The 27,652-nt window shown below is 40.6% G+C and overlaps 1 protein-coding gene across 2 annotated transcripts; it reads left to right on the top strand.

The window, feature by feature from the left end:
• Nucleotides 1–827: 827 nt before the first annotated feature.
• LOC104049065 (solute carrier family 22 member 15-like) lies at nucleotides 828–26,272 on the top strand. 2 transcript variants are annotated; one of them, XM_064464734.1, is made up of 12 exons: nucleotides 828–934; nucleotides 2,805–2,951; nucleotides 6,635–6,767; nucleotides 7,425–7,589; nucleotides 9,242–9,371; nucleotides 11,107–11,328; nucleotides 12,933–13,073; nucleotides 14,849–14,934; nucleotides 19,082–19,190; nucleotides 23,519–23,591; nucleotides 24,119–24,282; nucleotides 25,265–26,272. In XM_064464734.1, the coding sequence occupies exons 1-12, from the start codon at nucleotides 845–847 to the stop codon at nucleotides 25,266–25,268; spliced, it is 1,464 nt and encodes a 487-aa protein (XP_064320804.1). In that variant the 5' UTR covers nucleotides 828–844; the 3' UTR covers nucleotides 25,269–26,272. The 2 variants fall into 2 exon arrangements, with proteins under 2 accessions (XP_064320804.1, XP_064320805.1); XM_064464735.1 differs by having other exon boundaries at nucleotides 24,119–24,287.
• Nucleotides 26,273–27,652: the final 1,380 nt, after the last annotated feature.

The following is a 27,652-nucleotide window of genomic DNA, read 5'->3' as shown; positions in this document are numbered from 1 at the left end:
ATCCTTAATACTAGAATTGCCAGCCTAGCCAGAGTTTCTCCTGTTGTCCATATGATGTGGAGCTTTTAGGTGGTATTCTGCAAACTGGATGAAAGCCACAGCATGAACAGAGCATTTATGGTAGTTTAATTTGTTTTATTGAATCAGCAAGAGGAACTGACTTGTTCTGTAGGTGCCCAATTACCAGATCTGGCCGGAGACAGCAGCCTGGGGAGAAGGCTACAGACCAAAATTAACCTTTGGTAGCAGCCTGCAATTACCTAGGTTAGATTAAACGCTGATGAAAAACCCCGCTTCTCTTACAGCCCAGGTCGTGGAACAGAGAGCCGCTCCCATTTTAAAACAGCTCTGGAGCAACTGCGGAGGTGTTCCCCTCTTCTGTGGGGCTTCTCCCGCAGCTCGGCTTCGCCTGCCTTTGTGTTGGAGAGATTTGGCCATATACCCTGCCTTCTGTCCTGGTAGCCTTTTCTTCCCGGAGCAGCGGTGAGGCTGTCCGCCGCCGCCGCCTGCTGATGCTCTCCGCTCCGCTCAGCTCCATCTTTCGGATCACTTCTGTTTAAATCAATGGCTCACGCGGCCCGCGAGGCAGCTGCCTTGGCTGCCTCTGCCCGGAGCAGGGCTGCCCCAGAAGCGGCCGCCTCTTCGGCCCAGGTCTCAGCCCGGCGCTGAGGGGCGGGGGGGCGCCGCCTCAGCCGGCGGTTCGGCGCGCAGCAGCCCCCGGCCGGGGCCGAGACCCCCGGAGGGGCGGCAGGTGGGAGCGGGGCGGGGGGGCGGCCCGGCGGGGCGGGGCGGGGCGGGACGGGGCCGCCAGCGCGGCGGCGGCGGCGGCTGTGGCGGGCGGGCCATGGCGGTGGGGCTGGAGGAGGCCTTCGGGGCGGCGGGGGAGTTCGGCGGCGGGCAGCGGCGCCTCACCGCCTGCCTGGTGCTGCTGCAGGTGAGGCGGGGCGGCGGCGGCGGGCGCTGCGGGGCCGGGGGCGCTGCGCTCTGGCTCTTCCGTGTCTTCTCGCTTTTGGTTAGCTTGGGGTTGGTTTGGTCGGGTTTCTCTCTCTCCCGTTCCCCCCCCCCGCCCCGGCTCGGCACAGCACCCTGAGCTGGCACCGCCGCCTGTCCCGGGTTTGCCCCGTGGGGACCCGCTCGCTGACCTGCCCCGCGGCGAGGGGGTGCGAGGCGAGGCGCTGCCCGCCTCCCTCCCGCCCGGAGGGCTGCAGGTGGCTCGGGCATCCCCCTGGGCATCGGTGTCACAGCCAGAGCCGGCCTGCCCGGGGCTCCGGGCCGGGGGTCCTGTTCCCCCCCCCCCCCGCCGGCCGCCGCCTTCCCCCTGCGCTCCGGGCGGCAGCTGGGCCGAGAGTGGCGGAGGGACCCGCTCGAGCATTCGCTCCTGTGGTGAACATCCCCTCAGGCCCCCCCCTCAGCTTCGCGGGCGTCTCAGAAAGGATGTGGTGGGCTTTGTTCCTTTCGCAAGTTGCTTTTCAAACCCCTTGCCTGCCTCGGGGCTGCCCTGCCTGTGTAACGTCTCGGAGTGCCCCGAGGGGCGGTGGGGCCGCCATCCCTGGGGTGTTGGAAAACCTCACAGCCGTGGCACTTGGGGACATGGCTTAGGAGGCCTGGGGGTGTTGGGGTGACCGTTGGACTTGATGATCCTACAGGGCTTTTCCACCCTTCATGATTCTATAATTCAAAGTTTATGATCTGTTTGCCGTACTTCTACGCACATCTTCCGCTTTTTGAAGACTGCCTTTTAAGCTCACGCTGAGTGGAAGGAAATGGAGTCTAACCACAACAACTGCTCTTTTTTTTTTTGGTGTCTTTTTTTTTAAAATCTCTTGTGAAAACGGGTATGCATGGCGCTGTCCTTAGTGTCCACACCCCCGCATGCAAACATTTACCTGTTTCGCTCAGTTTCTTCCTCCTGTTAGTGCAGTTCCACGTTTTGAACTACAGCACTGTTGTGAGGGAGGGGGACTGTGCTGACTGCATGTTTTTCTTTATAATGTTTCTGCAAGAATGTTCAAGGTAAGCATGGGATAAAATGGCACGCTAAACCAAGGTCCAACCAAATCCACCACCCAAAGGCTTGTGGCCCAGTGAAGGGCGCCTTTCTAGATTCACAACTCTTCCATCAGTGGTAATGTGCTGAAAATGGCTAATACTTGGATAGGCTTAAGGGTGATGTGATTTTAAGTTAGGAAAAAATAAAATAAATCACATGCAAAACCCAGAGGACATTCAAAACATCTTGAAGCCCATCTTGATGAATAAGGATTACTTTATGAAAATCTTTCTTATTCCTGTGCATTCTCGTTTTGCTAATGATCAGGTTATGGTTTCAGTCTCTGCAATGGAAAGAACTAGCAGAGACTTTTAAAAGTGTAATCTTAGGGTTGGTTTTTTTTTTGACTTGTCACTACTGGTTGTATCCTTTGAGTATGTAAGTAAAAATTTTTTTTTTATAATAATAATCTTGGTCTAAGAACTTGGCTATGAAACAATGATGAAGTTCTTAATACCTTCCTTTCCTGTGACTGGCTGCAAAACAGCAAGAACAAACTGAACAACTTTGCAACAGTAAGGAGGGTGGCAAGATGAAGCTTTCACCTAAAGTGCCCCAGTATCTCTGGAGTGGTGCCCACTGCTCCTGGCTTGATGACCACATCTGGGGATTTAAACACAGGAGGCCGATTGGGTTTTGTTTGTGATGCAGGGTAAAGGGAAGTTGTTAGCTGTTAGCTTAATGAAAAGCTTGTAAGCTTTCCATCAGGTCTGCTTGGGATTGTTTAGGGTAAATGATTGTTTCTTATTTTAAGGTATACGTGGCTTGTCAGTCGATGCTTGTTGTGCTTGTGGGAGCTGTGCCTGAGTATCATATAGACCAAGAAGGAATTCCAGCGAGCAGAGCCGAGCTTGCCAAGCATATCCGCTTTGTGGGCAACTTCACATCTATAGTAACCGAGGCAAGTACTTCCGTCGTGCCTAACCATTTCTTCTCTTCTCGGGATTTACGCTGCTAATGCAGGACGTGGCACTTGTGAAAGCTGAGCGGGGCTTAGTGTAATGTTTTCCTTATGCTGTTAAAAATTATTGGAACCCACCCATCTGGCTTTTTATTGTTATTTTTCAAACTGGAAGGATATGATTTAATTATTAGTGTAGCTTTCCTAGTGTAAATCTAATATTTATTAGTTTAGGTTAAGCTTTCTTTATTTTGTTCTCAGTTTTCTTTGCCTTCAGATGTTTTAGAAAGTCATGACTAACGAAGAAAGATGATTTAACTACAGTTTAAAACTCTGGAATTTAGGATGTGCTCCTCCTAATGTTTTTTTCTGTACCAAGAAAATGTTCGATTTGTCGTGCCTGCACAATCTGCTGTGCATGTAAACTTTACCATGAGTTGCATTAGTTCCTCACAAAAGATAAAGATGAAAACTAGTATGAAAATGAAACTCATGCGCCACGTGTCTGGGTATTTTAATGCGTGATGAGAGTGGGAGATGGAACAGATTGAAGTTTGCTGAGTGGGACAAAGCTTGACCCTTCATCCTCACGCCTTGTGAATTCCATGCAAAAGGCTGTGTTTGCTTTTTGCTAGTCCCTGGGCTATAATCACTCGGGCAAGCACGAGTGACCTAAGCATTGCTGCCTGTGCCAGAAAAAAGACTGCGTGGGTGGCGTGGCTTGTAGCGTGAACTGTCAAGAGCTCTCCTGATGGAATTCTCAGAGCGGTTGTCAGTAAACTCGTATAAGACAGGTTAGCGCTTGCCAAATTTTTGCTTCCTTCCCATTATCCCTAACGTGAGTGTGTCCTGTTTCTCTTGGAAAGATGTAGTGACTAGATGTAAGAAGGAATGTTGCAATATTGGATCATATCCTCTGTCAGAAACAGATTTTATTGATTAGCCTGTTTTCCAAGGACACGCTTTAGTCTCAGATGCACGGTCCAGGATAGTACTTAATTTATAATCAGAAATCAGCAAATTTTAACGAATACTCTGCTTTTAAATGTAGGAGTCAGTGTCCCTGTTTCCAAAATATGTAGTAACTCAAGACTCATCAAAACAAATTTATGTTCCCATTCACTTCAGTAACTTTATTGTAAGATTTTTTTTTAAAAAAATTATGTTGAACAGTCTTCATGAAATCTTAAGATGCTGGCTAGGCTAGCAGCCTAGTAACTAAATCAATCTGCCACGTGGATTTAAAGAGCTGAGAGGATGCCTGTTTTGGTGATAACAAAATTGGCAATGTTTTTGTTGGCAAGCTACAGTTAATTTTGACAAATACTTAACAAGCTCCTTTTGTGCAAATAAAGTAGATGCGCGCATTCTTTTAAAAGTTATATTCTTCACAGATTATTATATCAGACTTGTTAAAATATGAACGTCTTCCAGTGACATGCTAAGCAGCACAAGTAACAGTCTGCAAAAGCAATCTTTTCTCTTGCTCTATCCTGAGAGAGGAAGCTGCTTTTGTAAACTTTATTTCCTTTATTTTGGTGGTGATGGAGCTTAAACTGCAAATATTTCCAGTTCTGTTCTGGTTTGGCAGGGGTACTGTTCTGCTCTGGAGTTCAACAAAACTTCAGAGCAGCTCTTCAGTTCTGCTTCAAGAACTAATCATTGTAATTAATTTTGACGTAACTAATAATAGTTACATAACTTAAATAATAGCTCAGGCTTGGTTTGTGGAAAATACAGTTTTTGGAATTGCTTCTTGGCCTGGCATCAACTCAGTGCCCTGCTTTATTTAACAACTGATGATGCTTAGGGCGGTGAGTTCAGGAATGTTGTGTGTTTGGTGTAGGAATGGTCCTTTACCTTTGAGAAGTTGATTTATTTTTTTTTACAACCATATCCAGGAGCGTAAAGTTGTTTTGTCTCTTGTATCAGCCTGAAACACTCTGCAGACAAGAACTGGGAGTTTGAAATTTGTGTGCTGTGGAGTGCTAGCACAGAGAAGAAGGATTTACGCCAGCAGCGCTCTGTGCTTTTATACTTTAAGTTTCCTGAGGATTCGTGCCCAGGAATATTTCATTGTTGAAATCTCCTCAGAAAGTTAAGAAACCATAAGTTTTGGGGCTGCGTCTTTATTCAGTGTAATAGGGTAGAATCTACTACCCAGCTGGCTATAGTAGAAACCAGCTGCAAATACTGCTGCACGTGAATTTTACCTTCTCAGAGTATCCAAAAGTCCCCCCAAACTCGGAAGTGCTGGAACACTGGGTACATGGGACTAAAGAAGGTGTCCTGTGAACACGTTAAATCCTGTCCTGTTCCTGCAACCTGCATCTTGCAGGCTGCTGGATGGGTAGAGTGCAGGTAACTGGTGGGTCTCTGGACTTTGCCACTGTGTGAGTTCAGATTAAGTGAAAGCATACATTTCTTGACGCTGCTATAATTAAACGTTTCAGTAAACTCCTAATATTCTTTGGGGATCTGTATTAATCTAGGGCTGAGGTCCTAGTATGCTATGTTGGATTTTGGTCACGGGCATCTTCCCTTAGGCTGGTTCGTTTGGGTTTTCTTCCCCGAAGGGCATACTGCACATGTCATTTAAAAAGTCAGCATGACACCCATCCACTTATTTGAAAGTAAATTTTCCAGTAAATACACTGGGTACTATTTGAAATACTCAAATAATTATTAAATGTTTCTTTGCCTAAAGCTTTGCACTGAATTAGTTAAATTATTTTCCTGGAAAATCAAGTAGGATTTTCTGATTACCATTCTTTCCCAAATTCATGAAGTCAGCAACGTTTGTCATCTCAGCAGTGTGTTTGAGTGTTGATTCTCCTTGTTTGTGGTGCGGGGCCACACAAGCTGCCTGTATTCCTTGCCCCATTAGGAAAGGTATAAGTTTCATTCCTATTTCAACCCACCGTCAGTTTGTTTTCTTCTCTTCCGACAATTTTTGATTGTGCTGCCTCAGCTTAGCTTTTGGACAAGGTAGAAAGTACATTTTATATAGAAACCCATCATTTGTTTCTAACTTCTGTTTGATTATAAATGCAGGTGCACAATAAGATATTAAACTATCAATGAGTAGTCCATAAGTAGGTCTTTACGTTTTTATAAAACAAGGACATCTCTCCTTAATCTCTTCCTGCTTCTCTTCAACAATTCAACATGTGTACAAGGAGGAAGAGCACCAGGGGTTACTCATGGTTCAGCGAGTGTAGCTGCATAGTGTTAACTCTCTACATGCTGCAATAGTAGCCATGCTTTATTCTTGTTAATGAATAACTTTTATTATCTGTTCATTGAAATAGCTTGGCTTGTCCTATGTTGAAATGGCTCAGCTCTTAATAATTCAGACTTCCTTGGTTTTAATAACTGAAGATAAGTTGCATTGTTAAAGATTGGGAATTGGAGTGCAATTAATTATGCTTACCAAGTTGAAAGCTTGTAATATATTATAATGGAACTTCTTGGGAGAGAGAAAGTAGAGATGTGAGTCTCTTGGAAAAAAAATGACTACTGTTGGCTTACCTATCAAACTTTGAACAAAACTTTATTTGGATATAGAGCAAGAAGTGGGAAATGCAAGAGAAGAATTTTGATAGATTTTTACAATTATTTTTGAGGAAGCTGGCAACTTGGTCTTAATACTTTCAACAATAAGGAGATTCTTTTTCTGACAGTGGTACCTAATCGAACAAGAAGCCTACAAAGTGAGCCTTGCATCATCCCTATTTTTTGCTGGACTGCTTATTGGAAATATCACATTTGGCCCTCTGTCAGATAAACTGGGCAGGAAGCCAGTGTATATCTCAGGTAAGATTGTTAAAAGGTGTTTCTTAAGCATTCTACATGTAAAACCATCTCTTTCCTTTCTGCCTGCTCAGAGGCTGCCCTTGGGCCACCCTGCTGCATCCATGTTATGGAGTCAATGTTCTGTATAAGCATTTCATTCAGAGTAGAGCAGTGCTAAAATTCATTGGTATGAGTGTGCTGGGCAGCATAGTGGTTGCTGGAATATCAATGGGACATGAAAAATAACCTGGTTTTGCTTTGACTATCACTGAGCACTGTGTTCCATGCTTTGCCTGACCATATTGCCTCCATAAAAATAATTCCCTTTTTGGTGAGGGGGTGGCAGGGGAGAATGATTTATCTAAACATCTTTAGCATGGGTAATTCATGTCCTGGTGTTTTGTTTTCCAGCTGTGTTTGCAGGCAAAGGGACTTTTTGTTTAATGATAACATTGTCTCAGGGAAAGATCATCTTTGGCACTGCAGACCTCAGTGTGTGACTTGAAGATGATTGTAATTTTCATATGGCGTGACTTCAGAAAGCCAAATGTGAGAGATTAGAGACAAGAGTACTATAGCCTACTCATTACAGTCAGTAACCAACTGTGCTCCCTGCCTTTCTTCCGAGTTCAAGCTGCCTAGCATAAGTACTAATTACTTTTTATTGTCTCTCTACAGGTCTATTTTTTGATGTCGTTTTTGGGTATGTCACAGCATTAGCTCCAAATTATAACATATTTGCAGTTTCACGTTTTCTTGTTGGAATTGTGAATGGTGGAATGGCTCTTGTATCTTTTGTCCTAACCCAAGAATATGTAGGAAAATCATTTTGGTCATTTACAGGTGGGATTTGGGAATATTTAATCATTATTACTCTGCCACATATTGTTCTATCAATACCTTACACTTTAAATTCTTACCTTTGTACCAAGTAAAGTCAGTGTGTAGCTTAAGTCAAATAAGAGTGATGTGATTCATCAAAGTTCTAATTTCTGTGGGAAAGGTGCCTGAATAAAGAAGATGGGATTGAGTTTCTTTGATAAATAGCAAAACTGAAGTTTTGAAATAGGTATATTGGTTCCTACAGTTTCCCAATGTGTCCACTAAGTTACATTTTAAAAAAAATGTTTTGGCAGATCCTGCCAACTTCTGAATGATGTATGATGTATGGTATCTTGGGAAGGTGTTCTTGAAAGTGTTCTTTGAAGTTTCCCTGTGCCACAAAATGACCTGGTGCCTGGACACTATTTTTTCCACTGCTGAATATGGTGACCATCCAGTATTTTTAAATGTCCTTTTTCATCTCTCACTGCCAAGACTGAAAATAAATTTAACACTTGCACGTCAATCTGTTATAAAGCTGGAGTAGCTGAGACTGTTAACGCCCTTTTGGCTAGTGCAACATGGAGAAAAACGTGGTCCAAATGCTGACTTGCTGTGGCTGTGAGCATTTCTCTCTCTCTGTCTCTCACTCTCATTTCTTCAGTTACCTTATTCTGTTATTTTTCTTATTTCTCCTCTGGACTCCTGGGGATGTGTGATACAGTTGTGGTTTAGTTATAGCTGTCCACTTAAATTTTTTTTAAGTGTTGAATTTTCTTCTTCTCCCAGGTTCACTTTTTTGACTCATGCCATCTCTCCCTCCCCCCTTCCCCTTGCCTTGTTGTCTCTCTCTGCTCTTCCCAGCCTTTCTCCCTGCAGGGCCAGCTTCCTGATGGACCGAAGAGACAGTCTGTTTCCTGCTGCTTGTTGCTCTAGGTGCTTTATTCTAGTTCTGCTCAGCTGTTGAGAAAGAAGTGCTGAACAACTGATCAGGGGCTGAAGGAGAGGGAGCTGCTGGATGTAGCTCAGCAGTGTTAAAGAAGCTCTCCTAGGTGCTGGCTGTGAGCTAGGCTTTGTGGGCGATAGCTGAGAGCTTCCCGGTTAGTACGAGATCTCCTGTGTTAGTCTGCAGAGAGTTTGTTGTTAGGCTTTTGGTGTTCAAGTTGACCCCATATTTTTAACACTTATGCTTGTACATCAGAAGTCTGCTATAATAAACCTCTGGCTTGCAGCTGGTTTTGTACTGAAGTCAGTCCTTGTACTTTTCTAACTTCCGAATTCTGTTCCAGCCTGCCACCTCTATTCAAGGTTCCCTTAACAGACCTAAATAAATCACTCTCAACACTTCCCCTTCCTGACCTCAAGTTTTCTCTTTAGTCTGTAGGTTCCTGTTCATTTCTTACTCTATGTACCACCCTTTATTTTTGAAAGGGGAAAAAAGCCCCAACACCCCCCCATACATTATACAAAGCTATTCTTCATTGGGATCGCATAGTATACTTAAGCCAGCTGGTTCACAAGTGCTGTAAAGTTACATCGCAAAACTGCTATTTTATTTGGGTATATCATGGGCTAGGAATTTCAGGCTTCTGCTTAAGATTGGGGGGTTGTTTGGTTTGGGTTTTTTTTGACCAATGGTTTCTGTAGTCACCACTTTGGTCTTGTATTTCCAGGTTCATTAACCAATTTGACATTTGCAGTTGGCATTGCTGTTTACGCTTTATTTGGTTACTGTGTAAGAGAATGGCGCTACCTTGCCTTTGTATCGAATACTCCAGGAGTTATCTTCTTCCTTCTTTCTTTGTAAGTAGTTCACTACATTATAATGACAAGAAAAAATATGCAGCAATTTAATAGTTACTTTTTATTGTCATCATTCAAGAGAACAATATAAACAAGGATGATGTTTTTCTGTATGGTTTTGTGAACCAAGGGAGAGAAAAATGACATTGTGAAGGAAGAAGGGGTTTTAAATGAAGCAGAGGGTCAGGGTTACCCAGACGACAAGCTTGTGTTTCTGCGTGCTGTTACAGTTTCAGTGGCCGGCATTGCAAAGAGTAGCTGTGTGCCAGCTGTCCAATAAAACTCGATTACAAATCTGCTTGGGGAAGGGAAGGCCTGCCAGAGGCTGCGAGCTGGAGCATCAGCCAGGAACTCTGCCTTCTGCCAAGGAAGGGCTTCAGCGCTTGAGAAGTTTTGGAAGTGATCCTAGAGGGATTTCAGAGTTTCTTTATGTGAGACACATCTGTGCAAAGGGAAATGAGAGCACTTGGAATTGGCTTTTTAGCACGATACACTATGTGTCTGCTTGATTTGAGGTCCCTTGTGTCTGTTCCTAGTACGGTTGTGCTTGGGTGTTCCATATTTAGAATTCCTACGTGGACATTATCATAAAAATGATTATGAAATGCATCAATATTTAAGAAATCAAGTGTGCTAGCTTTGGCTGGCCTGTGTTGTTACAAGATATTCCTTTAACATGTCAAGTAATACACCTTGTATACTTCTGATCACTAGTTAAAGCTGTAGAAGAAATAAAAGAATTAATGGAGTAGGTTGTCTACACATAATAACAGGGAATGTCTAACATACAGCATAGATAGCAAAAACCCTCTGATTTTTATTTCAGTTTTCTTTTTTATTTTCAGTTACTTTTTAGATAAGTTTTGTTAAAGAATACACCAAAACCCCCGCCCTCTTCCTGTAGTCAAGGAAAACAAAGTCTCTGGGCTGGGGAAAGTAGTTCTGCATAATATATTTTCCTCCGTGGTGTTTTCTTTCGAATGGAAATAGAATTACTTCCCCTAAATGCTAAAAATACTGGGATCCTCTAAAGTAATGAAAGTTTAGTTTGGTTGTAGAATGTATATCTCTGTTGGGAGTACCCGAGGAGCAAGGTTCAGTTAAAGATACTCCATTCTATATTCTATGACTCTCATGAGAGCAGCAACACACTGTACGACCTGGAAAAAAACCCCAAGAATCATGAACTGAGGTTGTGGTAAGCAAGGATATTCTGATTACACTTGGGAGTAAGAGACACAAAACTTACACGGACAGTGATGAGCTGGTACTGGAGCCTGACAAGTAATTCCCCAGTAAAATGTCTTTCCTCTTCTCTCCACTCCAACTCGGAGCCCTTCCCATAATAGTGAAGCTTGAAATAAACTTTGTGAAAATGAAGTTTTTTCTGGGCTGTTCAGATAATTTGAACTTGAGATGCTTCCTGGATAATGCTAGTGTAGTGCTTCCTAAGGAGTCAGTTCAGCAGAAGTCAAGATTTAGATTTAAACTCTTCTAACATGACTGAGCCATATTTGCCAAGCATCTCAAACCATTTTTCTGTAAGGTTAACTGGGTTGTTATTATTGGAGTATGTGGAATTTAATATGTCAAACAGCACAAATAGAATGTTTTTCTCTGCATTTTGTTATTGGTACTTTTTAAAGTATTGATTTGCAAAATGGAAAGCTTGACTTTAGCACTGTGTTCATAGGAATGAACTTGCCATCGTTGATGTTCTGTTCTTTCCTGATAGTATGCTCCCAGAATCACCACGGTGGCTGTATTCCCAAGGGAAAACAGCAGAAGCTGAAGATGTGTTGCAATATATTGCCCTTGGTAATGGAAAAGAGAGACTGAATCTAAAATTAAAACCAACTGCAGGGACTTTGAGAAAGGATGAATCGGCACCTGGTATCCTAAACTTAGTAAAACATCCAGTCCTTCGGTGGCGAACCATCATACTGATGTACATCTGGTGTGTAATAACAAGACACTGTGAATGGGTCAGACATGAGGAAACTATTAAGGTTTTCATCCTTTTCTTGTGAAAATTCTGTCCTCAAAAACTAAATTGTAAATTTGGCAGTTGATGGCAGACAATAATAATCTAAAATGGTGTGTTAAAATATTGATGTTTCATTATTATTGTGGTTGCATTTTATTTTCAGCGTGTTACTTAGAAACTGCTTCAGACCTACTAAGAAGTAATCTGGTGAGAACGTAAGGTTTACACTGAGTGAAATGAGAGGCTGGAGCAGAAATTAGAGAGGATGTGTATTTGAACCAGTCTTAGGAAGAAAAGGACTACATGGATTATATAACAGTAGAGATCTGGAATAAGAATAAGCATTAAGAGCCAAAAAGCATGTTACACAGGGTCAGTGGAGGAAAACTGCGGGCAAGATAAAATACAGATTGGTACAACTTGAAAGAAAAATCACTCCAAAGCGTAGGAGGATATAACATAATATATCAGTAATAAATGGCAGTGCAGAGGGAACCCCTGGGGTGGGGGGGAGTTGGGTTGGTTGTTACAGCAGCCGTTGCAAATTGACTTGAGCTAAAATCTGCTGGAGGAACAGCTCCTCTCTAAAATGTCAAGACCAAGTTTTCCCGTTCAAGTTCAATGTCATTTGAGACGATTGTTAGGATGTAGATGAGAAAAATCAGTAGTTTGACGTGTGAGGTAAGCAGATGCGTGCAGGGCGTGGGAGCGGCAGGAACATCTTTGCTAAGTAGGACCTTTCCAGAAGCATCTTAGACTCTTAAGTTGCCCGTAGGTAAATATTATTATAGTGACGATAAATGACACAAAGGCATTCTTACCTTCTGGTAGAAGAGGTCGCAGCACTGTTTTTCTGTCTCAAGCCCTGTTAAGATGCAGTGTAGGGAGCTGTTGGGGTGGTGTCACAGCGGTTGTCACCCAGCTCCGTGTACTGTTGCTCAGGAGCCTTTAGCATCACCCTCAGCTGTGACTGACAGAGGACATACTCCTCCCTTTATCAGGCAAAACTTTCCTCTCCTTTTCTGTATCCTTTGGCCCAGATTCTGACTGGACAGCAAGGGAGTGACTAGGGAATAGGCAAAATGACTTTGTAATATCTCGTGGCCTTTCCAACCCAGTCTGTGTGGTGTGGGGTGGGGACCTGGCGGCTTAGTTCTTTCCAAGGCAAGTGATAATAGGTTTGTTGGGGAAGCCTTACCTAGGTCTGGGGAAGACACTCTGTGTTAAGCAATGGATGTATGTATGTAGGATCACTTTGCAACAGTTAAACATCAGCTGCTTACAGTTAAGCTTAGTAGGTTTGCTAAATAACCTAGGAAAAAACCCAAGCTAATAGAAATGCTGGAAGTTATGCTGTGCATATATATGAGCACTTGTTTTCTTTCAAGAAGGTACTTTAATTAAATAGGAACTATTCTTTGCCCTGTTTCTGTTTTTGGGGGAAATAAGAGTTCTCTTCCTAGCATGTAACTCAATATAGCTACTACATAACTTGGCATAATTTACCTTTTAAATACTTTCTCAGCCCTAAAGATCAGTTATGTTAGTGATATAACTTTTGTGGTTATTTGTAGGTATGTCTGCAGCTTTGTGTACTATGGACTAACTTTAAATGCTGGTGAATTAAGAGGAAATTTGTATTTAAATGTGGCTCTTTCTGGTCTTGTAGAAGTTCCAGCATTTCCTCTCTGCATGTTTTTTATTGAGAAATCTTGGTAAGAAAAACTTATTTCCTAGTTTTCTGCATATATTTGTAGATAGCCGAGAAAAATATTAATATTTTTCTCAGTAAGATACTTCACTGTTTTTCTAAACAGTGTTGATTCTTTGGGGATTTACTCTGCTGCAGGGGTTTCTGCAGTAGATACAGAAGTGGGACTCTGATTTCTACCTGTTCTCTTTTTTAGTTTTGTTCATCTTTTATATTACTTAAGATGCGCTTTTCAGTGATTAATGATGTTAAAAAATTTTGGTCTATATGGAAAAAATGTGAGTAGCCTAGTTATTTAAGTATCTATATCTTATATTTATCTTTTACGTGTTTTATTCAGAATGGCTTGTTTTTGTACAGCCTACCAACTGCAGTTGAAAGCAGTTTTCAGTATTGTTCACTTAAACTTTTCAAAGAGAACTTGGAAGTGAGAGTCATTCAGTTTTCATTAAGGCATGAGTGATCAGCGTCTGTGTATTTTCATACTTTTCAGTGTATTTGGAGGCCCTCTGTTTATGTGGGTATTATTTCTGAAGGCTGAATAGTCTGGCAACCCAGAGCTACTCAGGGTTTTATTTAACCTTCAGTTTGAGTATCTTTGTAATGACACTTTGGTCTCACTGAGGTTAGTGGCAAAAATCCCATTTTCTTCAGTCAGGTGAGGATGTCAACTTTTGGGGTTTTTGGGCAGTGAAAATCCGTCAGCTCTGTCAAGCTAAAAAGCGAAACAACCAGCCAACCTTCACCTCAAGCCCAGGAAGCCTGAGTCAAGGACATGCATTTAATCTGCACAAGTCCTTTTCTGTGTTTCCCTCCCACCCTCACTGTAATTTGTCAAACTAATTGTAAATTTCAAGCTTTTGGTTTCCTGAAGTAAGGATATGTGTAGTTTCAGGTGCTTAATGCCAAACCGAATGTGACAAGCCACTGCTTCGTTTTAATTCCATTTTAGTGAGCAGCAGCCTTAGAGTATAACTTTTTGTATTGCAAGAATATTTAGCAGATTTTAAAAACAAGTATTGTATGTTTGTTATAGATAAACTGTAGTTCTACTAGTATGGGATAGTAGTTGGAAGTAGCTGTGAGTTCATGAAGTAACAAGCATGTGTAGTATTTCTACGTGCCTGCAAACTGTTAATAAATACCTTTATTCGTGGCCCTTTGCAAATAATTGTGAAATATGTAACTATGGCAGATGTGGTGATGGGCTGGTGATTTTCTATCCTATTGTCTTCCCTTTTATTTTAAAACACTAGGCAGTAGAAACAGTCTTTGCTTATTTCTGTGTATACTATTAGACAGAAAAGCATACAAAATAGTTCTACTGTGTGTCATAACTGCATATATTTATGCAAAGTTGTAAAACAGAAATGGAGATTAGGAAGCAATAAAATTGCATTTTCGTGACCAATGTTAATTTCATCTTTGTGCCTATGCACTCTAATACCCTTTTAGTGACAGGGCCCATTGCCTTGCTTAGTACAGAGAAGAAGAAAAAGTCTGAGAGTTCTTGTCGCTGAAGTAGATGGGTTCTTCGCAAGGCTACAGATTCAATAGCTTAAAAATCAAAACTTGACTAGAAATAGGAAGGCTTTTGTGGGAGGACTTCAGTATGCAACTAGGAAAATAATGCAAGATTTGAAGCACTTGCCAAGGTACAATAGATTTATAAAGGTTGTTAATGCTGCTGTGTACTTTAGTTGGTATTTTGTGGACAAATTAAAAAAAATACTGAATGACTTTGTTTTCATCATTATCTGGGTCCTCTTTTCCTTCTAGGTCTGGAAGACGTAAAACTATGACATGTTTTCTGGTATTTGCAGGATTTGCCTGTATATTTACCATGTTTTTACCAACAAATGCTGGTAAGTACGTACTGCTGTTAAAGGAGATGTTTTGTCAGCTTTTGTATGAATTAATAAACAACTTAATGACTATTTTGTGACTGTCAGGGCCTGAAGCCCTATCCATTTGTACCCCTCTCTATTCCTTCCTTCCAGGGCTGGTCAGGGAGCCACGGTCTTGTCTATATTGCTTTTAATTTCTTGCCTGGCATAATGTGACCCTGTTAATTGACTAAGTTTGTCTGACTGCAAGTCCTTGAGTCTTTGAAGGTCAGACCAAGCTAGCACATTCTGTCTCAAATACTGGCACTGCATTAATTTGTCACTTAGGCAGTTTACCTTAAAATACTGGGTTTAATAGCAAGACTGCAGTACAGTGTAATGTTAGTTTGACTGGATCTTGACAGTGTGAGATGCCAAGCTTGATTTTACATTTGTTTTGGTAATATTTATAGAAATAAGAACTGAGATTTTCCTGAATTAGAAGCATCATAAAAAAACCCAGACCACTAAAGCTTTAAAAAAATGTAGTTTGTACTTGAAAACTAGAACCGGAAATCAGAATTGCAACGTGGAAGCCATGCAGAAGGCAATAACCTTGCTTTCTTTCTCAGCCTCATGCTGTGTTTCGCTGCACTGTGTAGTTGTGAGGACAGTTCATGGTAACAGTGGAGTATCATCAAGTATATTTTTCATGTCAAAAACTTTTTTTTCTAACATTGTCTGTGACATTCACATATGTTTGGTTTTGTATATTCACTTTCCATTTCAAGTACAGTTTTTCTGTACTAATATTTATTTTTAGCTACTGAAAACATAAGTCTATATGACACTAACAAATAGATGTGGCTGCTTTCTGCTTGTATTTTTCTTAATATTGCTTCAGTATAAATGTGTTAGCTTTTAACAGTGTTTTGACCCAGGAGCACCAGTGATGTGATTACAAGGTAGCCCTCTATAGCTTGTGTTTATCCTTAACAGTTATAAATGCTGCCAGGCATCCATTTCAAATTGATCTCAGAAAAGTCTCAGGGAGAAAAAGAGAGAGAAAAAAATATCCCATAATCCTATTTGCCATGCTTGTGTTAATTCAACTCCTCAGACGGTTTGTTGCTCCTTTTATTGAGCCTGTTTCATTGTTCCAAGAAGTTTGCTCTTTCTGCTTCTTTTCATATATCTAAAAAAAAACAACCACAAGACAAGCAGTAGTAAGTAATCAGGATAGGGTAATAATTTCTGAAGAGATGCTAAATTTCAGGAAATCTTCTGCCTTTTCCAGTTGAGTTGTCTTTAATCCCATTAAAAAACCTTGCTTTCCACCATGGTAAGAGTGAAGCTGGTTCTTGGCCCAGAGTAATCTGTGTCAGTTAAGTGGAACAAAATTCAGCTTTGAGCATGATGAAGATGAGTCACTTCGCAGGATGAAATGAGGGTTGTTGTATCTCTAATCTGACCCGCCTGTTACTGAGGAGAACACTTTTATATTTGTCTAAGTCTTCATTCTTCAGAATGATTGACAAGAGCTTCGGTTTTATTACAGGGGATTTAAGGTTTTAATGAGATATTGGGCACTTGCCTCTCACGTCTGTAACCTGCACTCGATTTCTAAATAACTCGGCTAACTTGTGAATGAGAATCTGATCCGAGTCATCTTCCCGGTGGAATAAGCCAAGAACATTTCAGTTATTAAAGATGTGCACTGAATTTGAAACTAAAAGTCTCTCAAGGGTTAAGTAAAAAGTGATATATCCCTCAGCTCCCTCTTTCCTTATCACTTACAACTCATCAGTTAATTTGTGTGAGTGTCAGATTGGAAGATGGTGAGGGAGAGTGGCAGCGAAGGGGGAGCGGAGCTGTAATATTCTTTTCTTTCAAAAGCTGCTGTGAAGCACAAAGGCATCTTCTGCATTTGCTATCTGCTTTATACTCTAGCAAGCAAAGGAGACTTCTAGTCTAGGGGTAACTAGATTTCAACTTTCATTTAGATTTATCTGCTTGTGCTGAACATATAATAACTTCTTGTGACTTTCATTGATATGTGTTCCACTGAAGGAGGAAAGACAATTCACAGTCCTTTAAATCAATCTTCTCAGCTTTTGTTAACGTTGGGTATTTCCTTTTGTTGACAACTAACCTTTCTTCGTGGATATTTTTTCTGAAGTAAATTTGAAGACTCCATTAGTTTCAAAAGTACTGTTTAAGTGAACTTTTACTTATGAAGATGACAGCCAGAAGGTGAATCTACATAATGGCACTGCAAATGAGGTCCTTAATGGCGGTGACGGCATCAAAACTCCTAACTCCTGTTCTAGAGGCGTTTCAACATCAGCGCTGTTTGTTAACATTTTCCCCAGTTTTACTTCTGTAAATTCAGAAGGTCAATTAATGGAAGCTAAATCCTTATGAATAACCTCAAATGCGTGAATTTAGCAAGAACTTAAAACTTTGCCTTTTACCAACATTTGAAACAGTTGCCCTGACTGTGCTGTTTCAGGCAGAATTGTGTGCAGAGTGCTGCTACTGGATGTTCAGGTGAAGGGGTGTGGGACAAAATGGAGAAAGCGTTAAAGATGCTGCATGGACATGCTTGGCTGGACCTAGTGAGTGACCTATAAATGGTCACAGAATCCATACAGGAGAAAGTGCATTCCTGCTTGATGGTGTTAGATTTTATGTATGTAAAGAAAGTAATGGACTGTTCCGCAAGAATTGCTGAAAATATGTTCCAAGACTCCGAGGAAAATATAATGATTGTGTCTGGACTTGCTTGCACAAGGAAGCTGATGTGACTTTCCAGTGTGCTTCTGACCCCACATGGCCAGCCTTCAGCGTCCCCTGAGGGAGGGAACCTGGAGAAGATGGTGCTATTTAAACTTACTTGCAAGTTCCTGAGTGCTAATTTCTCATGTCTAGACAGACTTTTTCTTCTATTTTGATAGTAAGACCGAAACTTCCCAAGTGTACTAATGCTAAATATCTGGTATATGGATATGCAATGTTCAACTGAAATCTCACTGGGAGAAAAACAGCAAGTTTTAAAACACACTGGAGAAATACAAATCTCTTCTTCATCGCTTCTTGTTTGGTTGATGGAAGAAAAGGCATGTCCCTTCTGACAGCACCCAGCAGGGCTCTGAGGTCCAGGTTCACGCCTTTGCATCTGGCAGCTGTATGTAATATTCCAGTTCTTACTGAGCAAAAGGAGAACTTGGATGAAATTGTTGCATCTGTTTTGCATGAATTACAGAAATAACTGCAAAAATACATCATGCTTAAAGAAATTAAATCAAGTTTCTGGATTCCGGTTTATGTACAAATGAATTTCTGCTTCAGCTGAAACAGCATCTGACTTGATCAGATGAATAGAATTGAAAATATTTGAGGGCAAAATTAAAAGAAAAGCAATTGAGAAGCATCACATTTTCCCATTACTTAACATCTGATCCAAAACAAAACATGCTGAACTTAGTGCTGAGGAAGAGAATCTGAAATACAGCAAATCAGAACATTCTTTTTCTCATACTTTAAAAAATATATTAAGTTCTCTTTTTATGCAAATGGATAGTGCAAAGATAACCATATCGGAAATCAGGATAACAAAAGCCAGGTGTTGTTTGGACTTTAAAAGAACCACATGTCAGTGTTTAGCCAGCTAAAGACTGTCTATTAGTAAACTGGGCTGCATTAGCATGTGTTCTTTCCAGTTACAGAGCTGCCTCATTTTAAGTCCCAACAGGATGTCCTTGGGGAGCAAATAAGCTGTTGAGGTGAATCAAGTTTTTATTGTTTTAATCTGATAAATTAGTCAAAGAGGTTGTATTGTGTGTGCTCATCAAAAGATGTAGTTACCTGGTAGGGTATTCTGACTGCAGAGCTGGGAACGTTATTCCTTCCTTCTAGAGCTGTGGTAGTTTTTTACTTGCCCCCAAAAATGTGGCAGATTTGCTTGGTCCTAAATGTAATTTTATGTCTCTATTCTTCTGCTAGTTCTGAGAATGGTAGGGAGGAACTGAGATAATTGCTTTTGTGCTTGTAGCTGAAAACCATAGAGAGGAAACATTGTTTTTGTGTGACAGCCTCTTAAAAGAGGGCTGGATGTTTCCAACGTTGTGTAAAAAGAGTAAGAAAACAAGACTACCCTTACAGCTTATTTTCTCTTTCGTGACAGGTCTGTTCCTCAGTCCCACTTCATTAGCTTTGTGTGGAAAAATGATGGTCAGCGCTGCTTTCAACATCGTGTATATTTACACATCTGAACTATACCCAACAGTACTGAGGTAATTTAACAGAGCTTCTTGGGTAAATGAGAACACTTCACATGCACAGCGATACTGATGGCTGGTGTGCTTTATCTGTGATTATTTTTACCTGAAATATCAATATGAGTTCTTTCTGTAATTAAAGCAACTTGCCAGGGCTTGAAAGGGCTTCTCCCTATTAGTCCTGTGTTTTGCACCAGTGCACTTTCCTGGGCTGTTTGTGGTAACTTCCACTATGTCTGAATCCAGAATAAAACCATGAAAACAGACTTCTTGCACTGCAGTGCTAGGTGCCATATTTCACATTTCTGCTGTTGATTTTGGGAGCAAGATTACAGGCTGCAAAACCAAACATAATGATGTGATGGAAGCGTATGCTAACTTAATTATAAATATAGACTATGCAGTAAGGAGTATTTACAGTCTTCCTGTATGCTTCTCTCTCCCATATGATTATGTTTGTTTGTCTCCTGAAAAACAAGTGCTTTTCCATATCATTGTTACTTAAGTAAATATCCAAAATGCAACTAATTTTAACAGTTTCTGTGTAACAGTAATTTGCTTTACACCATTTAATTAATGGACAATTGGGCTAAAACCTTAGTTTATTTTTCATAGTTCTTACCGATGCTTTGTGAGGTTACTTTCTCCTGTTGTCTCAACATAAACCTGAGATAGAAGAACATAATACCACACACAGTCCTGCTCTTCTCACCCTCCATCTTGGTTTCACGTGGTTTTCTGAATGGTGCTCCAAGTATGTGCTCTGAATTTGAGCTATTTGCTCAAGAATAGCAACCACAGAACTACTGCAAAAATTGAGCCCTCTCTTGAGAGAGCAGGACAGTTGAAAGCTGATGTGGCGTAGGAGGGCATCCTGGCTGGTAGATGTGCCCTGTAGCACAGTGGGGGTAATTAGGATGGTGACATCAGTCACCTGATTCCAGGACACTGAGGACTTCGGGGGAGGGAGGGAAATGTGGGTGACTCCTTGGATTGGCTTTTTTTTGTCTTTTGAGGTTCACAATTTCCCATATGTTATGGAGGCATAAAAGCTGGACTGTGAACGCGGTTTTTGCAGTGAAGCTTGTGAGGGTGGAGGTGGATTGACTGTTTCTAGATACTGAGCTTGTGATTCTTGGCAAAGGTTTAGGTTTAATATGCAAGTCCCAAGCATGCTGACTGAGATTGGGTGTGGGGGTTTGTTTATATTCTCCCTGTCCAAACTTTTGTGTTCTTTAAGGTCACTTTTTCTAGTGGGTGGTTTGTTGTTTTCCTGTCCCCTGTTTTTTTCTGGAGTTGAGAATCAAGAGAACTAAATGCTTTTATTTCTCAGCTTTTCCTTGTTTCTATGTGTTCTCATGTTTCATGTTACCCTGTATTCTGAAGGCCTGTTGATTTTTGAGGCCAAGTATGTGACAGCTCATACCTAGCAGGAATTACAGCGGTGCCTCAGTGTGTTTGAAACTGTTTTTGATTAGGAAGATTAAAAAAAAAATAATCAAGTAAAGTGCTACTTTATTTGAGAATCTGCACTAAAATTCTGGCACAAAAGTAACTAAGTGTCAAAGACACAGACTGCCAGTGGAGAAACTGTAAAGAGTGAAGACAGTTTAGAAAATTAGTGACTTTATTAGACAACTTGTGATTAATAACATGGCAAACCTTCATGTTAAACCATATGAAAATTCCTCACGTGACAATTTATGTATTTTATTTGCTTGATATCTCTCTGGCATTTTAATCTCAAATATTATGGTTTGTGCAAGGAAAGCAGGGATGGGCAAGTGTTTTAAATTAAGGCAAAGCATCAGCACCATCTGGTGGTCTTTGCAAAGCTTTCTAGTGATCCTGGCGTTCCTCTGGCAGCAGAGCTCAGGCGTGCCATGAGATGACACGTACCATTCAAAGGCAGTGGAGAGGAGGTGGAATAAACTTCTTCCCCTTTTTTTCCAGTGGGATGTTTTGCAGAAAAATTAAATGTCTTCAGTATTACTGCTCCTTATATAAACCTACTTATTACCTTAAGCTTGAGGACTTTTAGGCATATTTTTTAAAGTCAGTTGGTACATGGAAGAATGACAAATATACCTCGTGCTAGAAAAGGGGAGGAGCTGCAAGCTGGAGAGTGTGTACATGCTTTGGGCTTTTTTCCCTTTTGATGTGTCTTTCAAATACCTGCTGGGGAACAAAATTTAAAAATAGAAAACATCACTATTGTTGCATTTAGGACAAAAAGGAAGACTGTCTTTGGAAACAAAATGTAATCGTAGCTCTAGTAATAGAGATGTAAAAACAAACTCATGGTTTTTTTAATGAGAAATTGATGGAAAATGATGGCATCCTTGTTATGGGATGGGTGGAATCAGAGTGGGGCCATTGGACTGTGTGGGATAGCATTGGAAAGCTTATTTGTGTATTTTCACATTGGGGAAGCTATTGTATTTTCACTTATGCCAGTGGTGGTAGATAAGTTTGTACTTCTTTAAAGCACTTGCCCTTTTGATCTCTGACTTTCTTTGCAGGGAACTCTCCATAATTCTTTCTGCTGAACAACAATCCTTGGTGAGCATTAATGAAATCTGAGAGCTGCCAGTGCCAGCAGCAGAGAAGCTTTTGCGTTCGTGCAGGGCTGTACCCCGCTCACCAGGCAGCGCTGGGCAAGCAGCATGGCTACGGGAGTGCCACATGGCACGTGTAATTTGCCAGGCAGCTGCAGTGGGACTAACTGGCTTGAGCAAAGCTCTGGGCTGATGCGTTACCCTGGTTGTACGGCTATTTTGGCTGGCATTAGCGCAGCGCTGTGCTCTGGGATGGTAGGAGCATGTGCAGTCAGTCAGGTTTAATAGGTCTTCTAGTGAGCTTGGTAAAACTGGAGCAGTAAGGTAAGACAGGTGGTGAGTGGTCTGCTGTTGGCAGTGCAGCACTTAAAGAATACTTGCTAACAGTTCTTGGGTGACAATGTGTTCTTCCTCTTCTTACCATGACATTGTTCTGTGTAACCCAACCTCTGCTGAACTCTGGGTTAAAGATATCCTAAAGTCTTCTAATGACTGCTTTCATTTTGCATTGGAATTGAAATGACACAATTTGCACTTAGGATCACCTTTTGCCCTGCTCCCTCTCAGCAGAAAAAAGGAAGCCATCAAACCTCCGGATATGGACAGGCCTTAGGGTCTGTGGGGAGGGTGCTTCTAAACGGATGGTTCACACAGACTGGTGTGTCTCATCTGTTCAGGGATTTTGTTGGCAGGGGAGGTGCTTGGCCTTGTCTTGTGGCGTTTGGGTTGATCTTGCCTCAGTGTGAGGAAGCATGGGTTGCTATTTTCCTTTTCCCAAAAGGACCTGTTGAGCGAAAAGGTTGCTTTGTCTGTTTATTTTTACACCAAAGTTGCTGGCTTCTCATCAGCTCCTTCCCCCATCTGTTTCCCTTAACCTGTGCAAAGGGCCATTAGGAAGGGATGTGCAGGTGGGTGGTTTTGGTATGCTGGTGAGCCATCTCACCCTCTCTGCTTGTCATCTTTAATCCTGTCACTGTCTTCCTGTCTTTGGAGGAGGAAAAGGAAACAGGGTGAGCAGGGGCCGCTCAGCTCAGTGGTGTGACTGAGGATGATGATGAATGAGAGGAAGCAACCAAGAGACATAGTGAGAACAACAACCACCGTGAGCCGGTTCTTGCTGTCTCACTGATGGCTGGTGCTAGTGTCACTTTCTGAAGGGGCTGTTAAATACCTTATTTAGGAGTGATTCAGAGATGGAAGATTTTCCCATTTGATCAGGAAATGAAAGACACTGAGGATTTTTGTAACTTTCTTTGAAGAGGATCCTGTTGTTCTAACCCACACTTTGATTATCAGTCTAGATTAGATTGTTCTAAACTTGTCTGAAAATTGAAGGGAGCGCAGCATTGAGCAGCACCTCTTGTGAGAGACCTGGCCAGATGTTTTCAAGCTTCACACTGGCAAATAGTTACTCTCTGTTTGGGGGTAAGCACTGACTTCTCATCTGTGCAACCTGAGGTGGCAGAAGAGAGGCTGCTGCCGACGTCCTGAGCTGGAGATGCCAAATTTTGAAATCATTCCCCATCCAGCATAGCGCTTTCCAGTTACACAACAGGGTGATTTTGCTAGGCTTTGGAAGGGTGTGATCTACCTTGCTAGCAGCTAATTGTAGAAAATCTTCAGAGTAACTGCTGGAGGTCTTTAAAAATCCAAAATTTTCTAATGAAGACTACTGATAACTGGAAAAAAAATTATAAGTTGGTGCTGACAGTGCCACCATGTGTTCATGCATGATTCAGTTGTGTATTCTGAAACTACAAATCTTGCATCCTTTGTCTGAAACAGAAATGCTGGCTTGGGTGTCTGTTCCATGTCTTGCAGATTTGGGGGCATTTTGGCTCCATTTGTGCCATCTATGGTAAGATTATTTTCTAATTGTTATGTAACGCAGATTTATTAAGTTATCTCAAAAGCACTGTGCTGATTTTGGTACCACATATGCCCCTATTCCTTAAAAAAATTTTGGTTTTATGAAAACTTAAATAACATTCACTCAATTTCAAGCAATAATGAACATGATATTTAAAAATGCCTAGTATTTTATCCCCTTTGGAAATAATCTAATGTTCTGTGTTTAATATTTCATCTGTTAGTGAAATGATTGTTACAGAATGCATTTGGTATTGCTAAGGCTCACTCAGTATCAGAGTTCTTCTAGGGAAGTAGCCTAAGACTTTTAGTTCTTTAGGCAAGTAAACTTCATATGAAACTGTTTCTGTGAAATGACATTTATTAAGTTTCTTTGTTCCACCAGTATATGGATAATTGCACAATTGCTGGCGTGAAAACATTGTAGTCTTTTGGGTTTGACTGCAGTTCATATGGATCATATTTTTTAAGAACAGGAAACAATGCTGGCTTTTTACTATGGGCTTTTAATTTTAGAAATCTGTTAGTCCTTCTGTACCGTTCATGGTGTTTGGAATCAGTGGACTGTCAGCGGGATTCCTGACTCTGCTTCTGCCAGAAACACTAAACAAGCCAATTGCTGAGAGCATTGAAGATCTCCAGAGTCCCAAATACCAAGTGCTTAAAAATGAGGAGGCAGAGTAATGTATATTTTTTTTTTACTGTAGCTTTGCATTATTTTCCCCTCTGTTATGTGAGCTATAACTTACGTTGCTTAAACTGTGTATGAATGAATGTGTGCATGAACATTTAAAGCCATCTTTTTCTTATTAGTGGAGATTAAATTTATTCCTTGTTTGGCTCTTGAAGATGAAAAGGCTAACAGCTTTCACCTGTATGTATTAAATTATATGTAAATGAGTACTGTGTTGTTTCTTTAAAGGAAAACTAATTTTAGGAAGGCAGTCTAAAATAATCAGGGACAATACATTCAGCAGCACTCCTCTGCTTTTATGGTAAAACAACTAGGCATATTTTTCCTATATTGGTTTGTGCCTTTTTGTCATGTTTTGTAGTGGAACATAATCTGAAATTTATATTTGAGGAAATGTTTTATCCTTCATTAGTCTCCTGGGTTAGAGCCATTTAAAATGTTTTCCTGTTGTTGTTATGCACTAAATAAAACTTTTGAAGTGGGAAGTGAAAATTTTGTTTGTTTTAACAGGTAATAGAATAGAAAAGTATATCCCCTAAGTTTGGGAATGGCTTCCCAGAATAAATAGTTTTAAAAAGGGGGAGGAATTTCCTATAGGAAAGGAATTGTTAGCTTAGAACTAAGCAGGCTTAGTGTGGATACAAAAGAATATATGTTTTGCTTATGTTTTTCTTGACTTGCTAGCTTGTTAATTTTCTGGTAATTATTGTACTTAATCAGTTTAATCGTATTACACGCTATTATGCTTTCATTTTTATGCCTACTGCATCAAATAATACTGCATTGAGTTGAAATGGAAAAAATAATTAACAATTAATAATTGAGCTTTTCAAATATCATTTAACTTCTAATTTTTTATAAAAATTGGTGAATTCTTCTTTTACATTTAATATTGGCCTATAAAATAGGACAAGAAAAATAAGACATGTAAGCTGTTTTTCAATAATTATTTTTCTTCTGTCTGACAGGTAAACCAGTTAGAAGAAAACAGTTAAGTTTCAGAAGGCCTGGCTGTGGTGGAAAATGAAGCCTCCATCGAGAAGGTGCTGTGACACTTGAAGGGCAGAGTCTTGCTCTATATAGCTGACAGAAAATGTTGGAGGACTGATGTATAATGCTGTTTGTAGCATGTTGAACGGTTTTATGTGGAGACAAATTGAGAAGCTGGAAGAAGCTGATCAAAGCTTGTGAGAAAAGAGGTGACATATCTGTGCATTAATGTAATGGCTTAACAAAAGCATACTTTGGATGTTTGGACTTCTCTACGGCTTCTTAAAATGAGGTATTAATTTATTTTACAAAATGTAATTGCTAGCTTCAGACTAAGCTATAATGTTGTAATTGAAGTGATGTGTATAATGTAAAATTTATATGCCCTTATATATTCAGGCAAGCTGTAATCATGAAAAGTAACAGCATCCTGTATATGCTAATTTTCTCTACAGGGTTTTTTTTGCCTCTAAATTACGGTATACCTCACCATGTGAAGAGACCAAAGATTTTTGTGGGTTGTTGGCCTTAGTATGTCTAGCATAAGAAATCTGAACAGGAGAACTGAAAGGAGAGTAAATGGATTTTGTTGTAGGCGTAAGTAATTTTTAAATACAGTTGTACATTAAAGGTATGTAAAGTTAAAAATAATACTACATTGGAAAAATGACGCCATGCCTTTAAGAGGTGCATTTAAAGGAGAGGACGAGTAACCTTTTAGATGAAGGTTATTAAGTTCTAGCTGTACATGTGGAACTAGAAATTACTGAACGTGAGTCATACTGCATAATATATGTAATAATATGTAATCCAATACATTTCACATATGAATTGGGGATTCTTCCTGCAAGGGGGGTGCGTGTGTGTGTGTTTTGTTAACAGTTAATGTATTTACACTGGAATAAATGTGTTACAAGTGTCACAGTTTTTTTGATGGCCCACGCAATTTTGTTATTAAAAATAAAATGATTTAATGTCTATTACAAGTGCTGCTTTTCCCAGGATGTTTATCCAGGCTTTTTGAAGAATACTTGATTCGTTTTTATTTTGGCCCTTTGTCTAATCCATCTGATAGGAAAAGGCTACTGAAAGGCCTCTGTATTTTGAGCAAGTTCCATGGTTAAATAACCTGCAGATGAGCACACACCCATGCAAGAGTGTGCGCTTACACACACACGAATGCACATGCAAGCACATACAGGTTGCTCTGCCTGGATGCCTCACTGAAATTGGTGCTGTGTCCCTGCATGCTTTACCAGTAGCCTCATCAGGTCCCCGAGAGGTGAAAAGCCATTGGCAATCAGAACAACATCTAGACAATGTTGATGTGTGGGTGGATTGCATGTGTGTTTGTTTAACTTCGGGGGCTGAAGCTTAATGATAGCCTATGGAATATGCTGCAAACTTTTATCTTCTGATCATTTATTTATTCATCTTTTTTTGTAATGTTTCACTTTTGTGAGGATTAGAACTGAGTTTGTGAATTTTTTTCCTGAATAATATAAATGCCTTCACTTATAACCATAGTGACTGATTATACCTCTTCAGAGGATAATTGGGTCAGTGGGGATAAAGACCAAGTTTTGTTACTGTTGGCTTGAATTTTTGTATTACAAGAAATAAAATTTAATAAGAAATAGAATTATATGAAGTTGTATTCCCAAAGCAGAGGCAAGACTCTGGAACAGGAGGATTGTAAAGGTACCATTATGTGGTGGGAGTCTGTTTCTCCCTCCTGCCTCGTGTATTAGGCTGTATCAGTGCCTTTTTCCTCTGCCTTTTATTCAACATTATGTGAAAAAACAGGAAACAAAGATAATTCCCAATTTGAACATGCTTATTTCTGCTTTATTTGACCTGGAATGAATGAACTCTTTGCCTGGGGTGACTTCTGTGAGTTTGGTGGATGGATGACCAAAAAGCTGTGTAACCTGATAAGGAGTTAATGATCTTTTCAGCAGCCCTGGCATGACTCATGGTACCTGCTGCTCTTCTTATGGGCGTAGGCCAGTGTAGAAGCTGGTTTGGTGGTTTGTCTTCAAGATCCAGAAGAGAACATGGATGGAAACATGGACTTCCCTTTTTGCTTCTTATCTCTTCAATTCAATTTAACACCTTGTTTGCCTTTTTAAGTTTACTTTGTATATCCTTGCTGCATTTTGCTATTGCTGGATAAAAAGATGCTACTTAGAAAAATAAGTGTTTTTTCCAGTTACGTGTTTACAAATAAGGAAATTATTTACAGCTTTATTAGAAATATTTTCAAGTGGTCTATCGTGATCGGTGCATTATATCTTACCAGGCCCTAAAGCTAAGAAACCAACTCTGTCATTCATTACTGTATATGGCAGAGGAAGTCAGAAAAG

This window comes from Phalacrocorax carbo, chromosome 13 (assembly GCF_963921805.1).
Source record: "Phalacrocorax carbo chromosome 13, bPhaCar2.1, whole genome shotgun sequence".
NCBI classification, from domain to species: domain Eukaryota; kingdom Metazoa; phylum Chordata; class Aves; order Suliformes; family Phalacrocoracidae; genus Phalacrocorax; species Phalacrocorax carbo.
The sequence above is the reverse complement of the archived record's forward strand: the minus strand, read 5'-3'. Positions and strand labels throughout refer to the sequence as shown.

Excerpts from the sequence above, each read along its gene's own strand:
- LOC104049065 (XM_064464734.1), top strand. The coding sequence starts at position 845 with ATGGCGGTGGGGCTGGAGGAGGCCTTCGGGGCGGCGGGGGAGTTCGGC. Across the intron at positions 7,590-9,241 it reads ATCATTTTGGTCATTTACAG|GTTCATTAACCAATTTGACA; the intron begins GTGGGATTTGGG and ends TTGTATTTCCAG. Across the intron at positions 23,592-24,118 it reads CTCCATTTGTGCCATCTATG|AAATCTGTTAGTCCTTCTGT; the intron begins GTAAGATTATTT and ends TTTTAATTTTAG.